This window comes from Cebus imitator, unplaced genomic scaffold, assembly GCF_001604975.1.
Source record: "Cebus imitator isolate Cc_AM_T3 unplaced genomic scaffold, Cebus_imitator-1.0 Scaffold132, whole genome shotgun sequence".
Taxonomy (NCBI): domain Eukaryota; kingdom Metazoa; phylum Chordata; class Mammalia; order Primates; family Cebidae; genus Cebus; species Cebus imitator.
This window is the reverse complement of record NW_016107447.1, coordinates 5,267,555-5,277,913: the sequence shown is the minus strand read 5'-3', so window position 1 is coordinate 5,277,913 and position 10,359 is coordinate 5,267,555. Positions and strand designations below refer to the sequence as shown.

Here is a 10,359-nt window from a genome sequence, read left to right as displayed (position 1 = left end):
GCCCAGTAGCTACTGAAGATACTGTAGGCTGCGTTATAATCCAGCGCGGCCCTCCCAACCCAGACCACAGAATGGAAAGCTCCAGGTCTCCAGCACGCCTGGGCTGGGGGATGGGGTGAAGAAGGGTCTCGGGGGGTGCCCTCCGTCTAGGTGGAATGTGGAATGTGGTGGGAAAGCCCCTCCTGACCCCCACACTCCTCCCATGTTCATCCCCTTCTATCACATTTTCTCTTCCCCACACTGCCCCTTCCTCCCCATGCCTACTTCACTATTTCCCCAGGGCCCCTCGGACTTCCCAGATTCCCTCCCCTCCCTTCCTCAAAGTCCCCTCCCATCTTTCCCACCCCTCTTCCCTCCCCACATACAATCCCTTCCTCCCTGCACATCCTGTCCTTCTCCCCTCCCCTCCATCACCCCCCAGCCCTCCACATCCCCTCCACCCCACTCCTCTCCCTCTGCCCTCCCCTCCCTCCCACATTTTCCGTCCCGGCAGGAGCGCGGGGGCGGTAAGGGGGGTTCTCCCAGAGAGCCCCGGGCGGGTGGACCCCTGTGGACCTCGGAGGGTCCCATCCCCCGCCATCCCGCCGCGAAGCTGGCCGGGTGGCCGGAGTGGGAGGGGCGCGGCGGGTGGGGGCGGGGAACTTTACCTGAGGGTGGGCCAGGCAGCCGGCCCCGCCAGCCCCGCCAGCCCCGCCAGCCCCGCCAGCGCCGCCAGCCCCGCCAGCCCCGCCAGCGCCGCCAGCCCCGCGATGTCCTGGGCTGCGCTCCTCGGCCTCCTGGCCGCGCTGCTGCTGCTGCTGCTGCTGAGCCGCCGCCGCACGCGGTGAGTGCCCCGCTCCGCCCGGCCTCGCTGGACAAAGGGGGCGGCTCCCGCCTGGGCTGCAGCCCTGGGGTTTCGGAGCCCGCGGCCGGCTTGGTCCGAGTCCAGCCCCAGGATCCCAAGCGGGGGAGACCCTCGGACGTGGGAGTCCCGGGGCCCCGCACCCGGGGGAGGGGGCCAGGCCGCGTGCGGCCCCTGCCAAGAACGCGCAAGGTGGGAGGTGCGGGGGCCGGTGGGTCTCAGGGAGCGGATCGCCCACCGCGACAAGTCCGGGTCTGGCCCTTAGCGCGACGGCAGGGACCTGGGAGGGGGTTTCAGGTGAGGACCGAGGGTCTGTGGGCGGGGAGCGGCGCGGGGACAGCCTCGGCGTGGCCCGGGTGGAGGAAACGCTTTCCACTCTGCAGCCTCTGTCAGCACTCGGCACCCGCCCACTCGCTGTCAAACCCGGCCTTGCTTTCGGCACCCTATAGGGGTAGCCTCGCTCCTCAACCCATTACACAGATGGGAGCGTTGAGCCTGCAGAGTGCAGAGCCCCTGGGGGGTGTCCTTATCATGCCCTGGAACCATCTTCCCCGAAGAGGGGAGTCTGTGGGCTCAGAAATTTCATTTGCCAGGGAGAAACTGAGACGTGTGAAGGGTTCTACCTTCCCCTGAGGTCCCACGGCCTGGACAGAGCGAGCCAGGGCTGGATGTCACAGCCTCCTGGTCCTGAAGGTTTTCTGGCTCCATTGAGCAGCTGTGATTTAGAAGAAAAAGTAAAGACTCACTGCCTCAAATCAAGGAGATAGCTGTAGTTCTTCTTTTATAAAATATTTTAAAAATTAATTTGAAAAGCACAAGGAATAGCTGAATGCATTCGACTTAAAACAAATATTCACCCTGTTAGAGGTAAGACGGAAGCCCCTTAGTCCTCCCCCAGCTCCTGACGTCTAGTCCTCTCCCCTTCTCTGGGCCTCTCCTGTTGCCCAGTCTGGGTGGAAACTTCCAGATTTAAAAATACATATACTTTTTATTTTAGACTAGTTTGGGATTTACAGAAAGTTGCAAATATAGTACAAAAATTCCTGTGTTTCGCTAACCCCGTTTTCCCCATTGTTAACATCTTACATCGTTATCGGACATTTGTCACGACTAAAAAACCAACACTGGTCCATTACTCTTAACGAAACTTCAAACTTTGGGGATTTTATCAACTTTCCCATTACTGTCCTCTTTTGTTCCAGGATCTGGCCCCAAGTTACCGCATTGCGTTTAATCTTCATATCTCCTCAGTCTCCCAGATGTTTTAAAAATTACTCTTACATCCATAGACATGAGCTTGTAGCTAATACAGAGCCACGTAAGAGAGAGTGAGTTAGTTTACATACGTGTCTGAAAATTCTGGAAACGTTGGGAACTTTTTGATTTTTAAACAATATGTTATTTGAGTTTTCCCACCATAAGCTCACTGTATTTTTCTTCACCCTCCAGACACATTTTCAGCTGAAATTTACAACTATGTAATCAATCATTTGCCTTAAAAAAAGAAAAGAAAAACAGTGAATAAATGTCCCCATGAAGAAATGAATTATTTTTCCTGAGTTGTCACACTTTTTCAATATGCTGTATAGAAATGTTTTCAGACATTACGCTTGTTCTTTTCACTCCAGATTTGAGTTTAGTTTTTTGTTTGTTTGTTTGGAGACTTGCTCTGTTGCCCAGTCTGGAGTGCAGTGGCGCGATCTCGGCTCACTGCAACCTCTGCCTCCTGGGTTCAAGCGATTGTCCTGCCTCAGCCTCCCGAGTAGCTGGGACTACAGGGGCGTGCCACCACGCCCAGCTAATTTTTGTATTTTTTAGTACAGACAAGGTTTCACCTTATTGGCCAGGGTGGTCTTGATCTCTTGACCTCATGATCTTCCCGCCTCAGCCTCCCAAAGTGCTGGGATTACAGCTGTGAGCCATGGTGCCCGGTCCAGATTTTAGTTTTGACATCGTTCTTTTTTCTGTAAGAAGATCTTTTTGCTACATGGAGATGAAATCCATTCTTTTGATCCTCTCTGGAGTCTTCCAGCATGTGAAGACGTTGTGGCTTCTTTTGTCCTTTTGATGGACTCCTAGGTTGTTTCCAGTGTTTCTGCTACTTCAGAGTGCTGCATTCTCACTTGGGCTAGAGTGCAGTGGCATGATCTCCTCTCACTGCAATTCTGCCTTTTAGGCTCCAGCGGTCCTCCCGCCTCACCCTCCCAAGTAGCTGGGACTACAGGCATGTGCCACCATGCCCAGCTAACTTTTGTATTGTTAGTACAAGGGAGGGTTTCCCCATGTTGGCCAGGCTGGTCTTGAGCTCCTGACCTGAAGTGATTTGCCCACCTCAGCCTCCCAAAGTTCTGGGATTACAGGTGTGTCCTTCTGGCCTTCTCCTCTCCCCTCCGTTACCCCCCAGCCCTCCACATCTCCCTCCGCCCCCGTACCTATGTCCATGCCCAGCCTGGCATTCTAGACATATGAAAATTCCCAACCTATGGAAATATGGTCAAGTTGAATAACTGTTGTCTGCCTCAGTTTCCCTATCTTTAAAATCTCCATTTTAAAGATTGGGAAACTGAGGCAGAGACAGTTTTTAAATTATTTTGGCTAATTCTTGCTGACTGTCAATCTGGAGAGCAAATTTATCTTTGGGGGTGAGCCTTTTTTTGAGACAGAGTTTCGCTCTTGTTGCCCAAGCTGGAGTGCAATGGTGCGACCTAGGCTCACTGCAACCTCTGCCTCCTGGGTTCAACTGATTCTCCTGCCTCAGCCTCCTGAGTAACTGGGATTATAAGTGCATGCCACCATGTCCGGCTAATTTTTTGTATTTTTAGTAGGAATGGGGTTTCACCATGTTAGCCAGGCTGGTCTCAAACTTCTGATCTCAGGTGATCCACCTGCCTCGGCCTCCCAAAGTGCTGGGATTACAGGTGTGAGCCACTGTGCCTGGCTAAGCCTTTGACTTCTAAGGTACCTGTGGGCACCTTGGAAGGGTCAACAGTGGGCAGTGGGGAGAAGTGTGGGAATGAGGGTCACTGGCAGCTTGAGGGCAGGTGCATGGACCCTGGGAACCCCAGTGTAGATCCCTAATCTCGATCTCTTTCCAGCTCAGCTAGGGACACTCTGGTTATCTCCATTTTACAGAGGAGGAAACAGGCTCAGAAAGGTTAAGCAACTTGCTCCAGGCCTGTCTGGATTAAAATTCTGGGCTGCAAGAATTTTTAGCTTTTATTTTGAGAGAGAGAATTTCACACTGTCGCCCAGGCTGGAGTACAGTGTACAATTATAGCTTACTTGAGCCTTGAACTCCTGGGCTCAAGTGATCCTCTCAACTTAGTCTCCTGAGTAGCTAGGACTGCACGTGTGCACCACCATGCCCAGTTAATTTTAAAATATTTTGTAGAGATGGGGTCTTGCTGTGTGGTCCAGGATGGCCTCAAACTCCTGAGCTCAAGTGATCCTCCCACCACAGCCTCCCAAAGTGCCGGAATTACAGGTGTGAGCCACTGCGCCTGGTCTTGCCAGAATTTGTAATTCACGAGAAGAATGAATTCTCACTTTCCACACATTATACTGGTAATCCGAACACTCAAAAGTCTTACTACCGTGTGACCTTAAGATAATAAGAGATGCAACTGCAAGCAAAAGATTCTTAAAGAAGGACAAATGAATGAACAAGTGAGTGACCCTCATGCTGTGTGAACGGTCTTCTAGTTTGGGCTGAAATAAGCAAGGCTCTCCAGCTTCCTTGTCTTATTTCTTTATCCTGACCAAGCCTTAAGGTAATTTCCATCACTCTTATACAGCTGAGGTTTAAAATGATGAAGTGACTTTCCCAAGGTCACACAAAAATTATATTTCACATCTAGGTAGCTCCAAAATTCATGCTTATCCCAGTAAGAAACCACTACTTCTGGGAGTGAGCTACTCAGTCTTTACCTCTGGAATTTAATTTAAAACTTTTAAATTAGGAGGCATTTCAACTATACAGAAAAAGAAAAAGAGTACTGTAAGAACCCCTATGTACCCATACCTTGATTTGACAGTCATTAACATTGTTTAAAAAATGAGAGATGGCATATTTCACCCTTGAATATTTTAGAACGCATTTCAAAATGACAACCACAATTCCATTTTCTTGCCTGAGAATATAAAAAGATAATTCTTAATATCATCTAGTTCCCAGTTCAAATTCAAAGTTCTGCAATTACAGCAAGAAGTGTCAAGCCTCATTCAGTGAACATGAGGGTGGTGAGCTGAGAGTTAGGAGTCTCGCTTGTGTGCCCATTGAGGCTAATTGATTTGCCTTGTGAGTATCAGAAACATTCTTCTTGCTTCCAGGCCTCAGTTTATCTGTCCTTTGAGGTGGCCCACGGAAGTGGTCTCTTAAGCCCCAGCCACATCACCAGACCACTGCATCTCTTTCTTTGGGCTTGTGTGACCACCACAAGGAGCATTGAGGGAGATCTCTTGGTTGGGAGGCCCCTTTTCTGGGGGTCCAGAGGGAATAGTGGCATCAGGGAGTGTCCCTGTGGCCCAGCGGCTGGTCTGAGCCCCTGCAGGATGCAGAATTTCTAGGCACAAATAAGTCTGCCTCATTCTAACGTGCACCAACCAGAGGTCACCCAACAGTGGTCTGTGACTGGATGCACCCTGGTTGGCTGGGTTTGTGCTGTGTGGGACAAGGGAAGAAAATTGGGGGATTCTATACCCAAAAATCTAGATTTCCAACTTTTTGTGAAAAATGAGAAGATCTAGCAACACTTTCCCGGCACTCAGTGGTAGCGCCCTCTCTAAACCTTGCCACAGTCCCCTCTCCTCCCTATTGCCTCTCCAACATGCAGCTACTCTAGTTACCACTGGACTTTGTCTGCTGTTTTTTTCTTATGTTGAGAAATAATTCTGTGAATTTGTCTATTTCAAAAACCAAAAAACAAAAACTAGGGCAAGGCCATGTGCTTTTTCTGCACAGTGTTAGCAGCGGGGGGCAGGTATGGAAGAGCATCTGGGAAACACTGTTAATGGCAGACTGAAAACCCTAGAGGCCTGGGGGTGAGCGCTTGGGGAAGAATGGGTTAAGCAGGTTAAACAGAATTTCTGGATGCTCTAGCTCAGCTGGGCAACTAAGCCCCCTTTTTTCCCCATCAAATCCTCCCAGAGCTTAAGGCCCTGCATTGAGTTGAAATGACTGAACAGAGAGGTTGGGCAGTCTACCCAACATTGCACAGCTGAACGATGCCGGCTTCTGCTCTGGGTAATCTAGAAGATGGCCTCTGTGTCAGGCACTTAACCTGTGTTGGCGCTCTTATTCCTCTCAGCAACTCTGGGAGGCATGTGCTGTCCATTGAGCACCTACCACATACATGATTCATTCAGACCAGGCACTGTTCTGAGTGCTGGAGTGAACACGTCCCTGGCCTCACGGAGCTTCCATTTAGTGAAGGTGTGATACGTCATGGGCACGGAGGCAGGTGACATTCCATCCTTGACTCCTTTCCCTGGTTCACAAAGGGTCAAGTGGGAGAGAGATCCAGGGCGGGCGGCAGAGGTGGCGGTGCGGTCAGGGAGTGAGGACTAGGCAGTTTTTAGAGGAACCCACATGATGGGCTCCAGCAGGAAATCAGAAAAGATGCCTTGGCATCTCACCCAGGGTGGGCAGGAAACGGGCTGTGTGGGCAGGAGCTGGGGATGGAAAAGTCAGGGCCCACTGCCCTGCCCACCAGGGCCTGGCAGTGCCTAAAAAAAGTGAGAGTGTCCGTGGGTGAGGCTGGAGCCCGCAGGCCCCAAAACAGCCTCCTTTGTCCCCGCTGGCCGCAGGCTGAGTCACCCTGGAATGAGGAGCCAGCATCAGGGGTCAGGCGCCTGGGCTCCTGGCTTCCTGCCTTTGTCTACGCCTTCTTGAGACTTTTGTGGGGAAACAGGAAAGCTGCCAGGAATAACACCTGGCTCACTGAGGAGTTCCGGCCGCAGCTAGGAGAAAGGCAGGGAAAGGAAGCCTGCTCCCACCTGCAAAGATGTTTTAGGAGAAAATGTAGGGTCTGCATTTGGGTAGATCTCTGAAATTTCCCTGCAAAATGGGGGTGAAAATGCCCACTTAGGGAGACTGGAAGCCAGGGTAGTGTCAAGAGGGTGGGCAGTGCAGCCAGACCTGCCTGGATTAGAAACCCACGTCCTCTAGGCCAGGCATGGTGGCTCACACTTGTGAACCTAGCACTTTGGGAGGCCGAGGCGGGCAGATTATCTGAGGTCTGGAGTTCAAGACCAGCCTGGCCAACACAGTGAAACCCCATCTCTAATAAAAAATACAAAAAATTAGCCAGGTACAGTGATATGTACCTGTAATCCCAGCTACTTGGGAGGCTAAGGCAGGAGAATTGCTTGAACCCGGGAGGCGGAGGTTGCAGTGAGCCGAGATCGTACCACTGCACTCCAGCCTGGGCTACAGAGGGAGACTTCATCAGAAAAAAAGGAAGGGAGGGAGGAAAAGAAGGGAGGGAGGAAGGGAGGGAGGGAGGAAGGGAGGGAGGGAGGAAGAGAAACCCAGGTCCTGTACGGTGGGCCCTCTGGCATGACTCAGCCCTCTGCACCTCAGTTTCCTCCTCTGTAAAATGGGCCTGGCAGTAATAATTCCTTCCTCATAGGTTGGGGGAGAAGTCATTGAGTTAATGGGATAAAATCCTCAGTGTGGTGTCTCCCTCACCATCAGGGCTCATTAAATGTTAGCCATTATTACCAAGCAAGGAAACATTTGGAAAATGCCAAGTACAGCACCTGATGTACAGTTGGCACTAGGGAAATGGTGCCCACAAATCTTACTGGTCCTTCCCACTGCCCCCCAGCTACCACGTGCCAGGTGCCCTGTAACTCCCCTCATCCTCGGCACAGCCCGATGTAGTCAGTAGCATTGTTGCTCCCGTTTTACAGATGAGGAAAGGGAGGCATGGAGAAGCTAAGTCACATGGCCAGCAAGAAGCGTGGCTGGAATTTGAAGCCAGGAACTGTGGTGCTAAAGTTTGGGCTCATAATGACCACACCCTCCTGCCTCTTATGGAAAAATCACTGCTCAGTGCCGGCCTCCCTGGGCTCCCGCCTGGGCTGGAAGGGGGGCAGGCATGCACCTGTTATTCCAAGGCTACTCGGGCAGGTGACATGTGGAGGCTTCAGGAGAAGTTGCCTTAGCCCAGGGGCTCACAAAAAGATGAGGGAAAAGGAAAGGCCCTGCACCTCCTTAGACTCACAGAGGTCAAATTTGCAAGTCCCCTCTTCGACTAGAGAAGCTGGAATAGGCTGGAGAGAGGAGGGAATGGCTGGGAGAGTCACTCCCTAGGACCTCAGATTTCGTCTTTGGTTCTGTTCCCATCTTTCCCAGCGTCGGCCCTCAGATCGGGTCATTTGCTCCTGTCTACCACTTGTCCCACCCTTCGGGTTATATTGGGGGCAGCCAGATAGAGGGAGAGAGGGAGCAGGAGACAGGGGCAGAGGGAGGTAGAGAAGGAAGGGAAAGGATGAAGAGAAGTGGCTGCTTCCCTGAACAGCCGGGATGGAACAAAAGCCCCTGTTCTGGAAATGGGAGACTCCGATGTCAGGCCTGGCTCCCCGGGGACCATGGCCTTTGCTTCCACACACTGTGCTCCGGGTGGGGGGGGGGGTCACAGTGGTTCCCTCACACATCTCCTTCCTTCCTCTTGTCTCTCTCTGATCCTTTAAAAGCATGGTCATGGCCAGGCGCGGTGGCTCACACCTGTCATCCCAGCACTTTGGGAAGCCGAGGCGGGTGGATCACGAGGTCAGGAGTTCGAGACCAGCCTAACCAACATGGTGAAACCCCGTCTCTACTAATAATACAAAAATTAGCCAGGCAAGGTGGTATGCGCCTGTAATCCCAGCTACTTAGGAGGCTGAGGCAGGAGAATTGCTTGAACCTGGGAGGCAGAGGTTGCAATGAGCCAAGATCACGCCACTGCACTCCAGCCTGGGCAACAGAGTGAGAATCTGTCTAAAAAAAAAAAAAAAAAAAAACTGTGGTCACATCACTTATTGGCTCTTGCTTCAAACCCTCCAGTGATGCTTGTCACACGTGGCATAGGAGCCAGACTCTCACCTTGGCCTTGGCCCTCGTGGTCCACAAGGTCATCTCCAGCATCATCATCAACCTCTTGCCCCCAAGTTCTCCACTCCAGCCACGCTGGCTCCTGCTGTCTTGAAAACCTCACCAAGCATGCTCCCACCCCAGGGAGCCTTTGCACTTGCGGTCACCTCTGCTTGTAACAATCTCCTCTCTGCTCTTCTCAGAGCACTCCCTTCTCATCCTTCTGGTCTTTGTTCATGTGGCATCTCCCGAGGAGGCTCTCCTTGACCACATTCTGTAAACTAGTCCCCCTCACTGTCTCACACCACCCTGCTTTCTTTTTTCTTCAATGGGATATAATTCATATCCCATTAAATTCACCTTTTTGGGCTAGGCATAGTGGCTCATGCCTATAATCCCAGCACTATGGGAGGCCAATATAGGGAGTGTTTGAGTCCAGATTGAAGATCAACCTAGGCGACACAGCAAGACCCTGTCTCTATTAAAAAAAAAAAACAAAATAGAAAAAAAATAGGTGTGGTGGCATGTGTCTATAGGGCCAGCTACTCGGGAGGCTGAGGCTGGAGGGTCATTTAAGCCCAGGCATTTGAGGTTATAGTCAACTATGAACATGCTGCTGCACTCCAGCCTGGGTAACAGAGCAAGACCCTGTCTCTTAAAAAAAAATAATAACCTTTTAAAGTGTATAATTCAATGGTTTTTAGTATATCCACTGGGTTGTGCAATCATCACCATCATCTAATTCCAGAATATTTTCATCACCCCTAAAAAAAACCATTAGTAGTCACACCCCGTTTTTCCCTCCTCCGGCCCTGGGCAACTGCTAATCTCTTTTCTATCTCTACTGATTTCCCAATTCTGGACAGTTCATACAAATGAATTAACACAATATGTGGCCTTTTGTGTCTGGCTTCTTTCACTGGGCTTAATGTTTTAAGGTTCACCCACATAGTAGCATGTGTCAGTACCTCATTCCTTTTTGTGGCTGAGGAGCGTTCCATGGCATGCACACATCACATTCTGTTTAGCCATTCGTCACTCAATGAACACTTGGGTTGTTTTCACTTTTCCGCTATTGTGAATAATGCTGCTGTCACCCAAAAGCAGTCCTGATCCAGACCCCAAGAGCGGGTTGTTGGATCCCATTCAAGAAAGAATTTAGAGCAAGTCCACAGAAAAAAGTGAAGGCAAATTTATGAAGAAAGTACAGGAACGAAAGTGCGGCCGTGCCATACACAGAGCAGGGCATTCCCGAAGGCAAGAGGAGGAATGTGTCTGCCTTAGGTAGAGTTCTTCTCGTTTATATATAAGATAAAAATCCTGCCGGGTGCGGTGGCTCAAGCCTGTAATCCCAGCACTTTGGGAGGCCGAGGCGGGTGGATCACGAGGTCAAGAGATCGAGACCATCCTGGTCAACATGGTGAAACCCTGTCTCTACCAA

At 51.1% G+C, this 10,359-nt stretch overlaps 1 protein-coding gene across 1 annotated transcript in view; it reads left to right on the top strand.

The window, feature by feature from the left end:
- Positions 1-716: 716 nt before the first annotated feature.
- PTGIS (prostaglandin I2 synthase) overlaps positions 717-10,359 on the top strand; it is a 57,469-nt gene continuing 47,826 nt past the window's right edge. Inside the window, exon 1 of the mRNA XM_017541395.2 lies at positions 717-823. Within this exon, the coding sequence (XP_017396884.1) occupies positions 750-823 (74 nt within the window). The 5' untranslated portion in view covers positions 717-749. The remainder of the gene's footprint in view (positions 824-10,359) is intronic.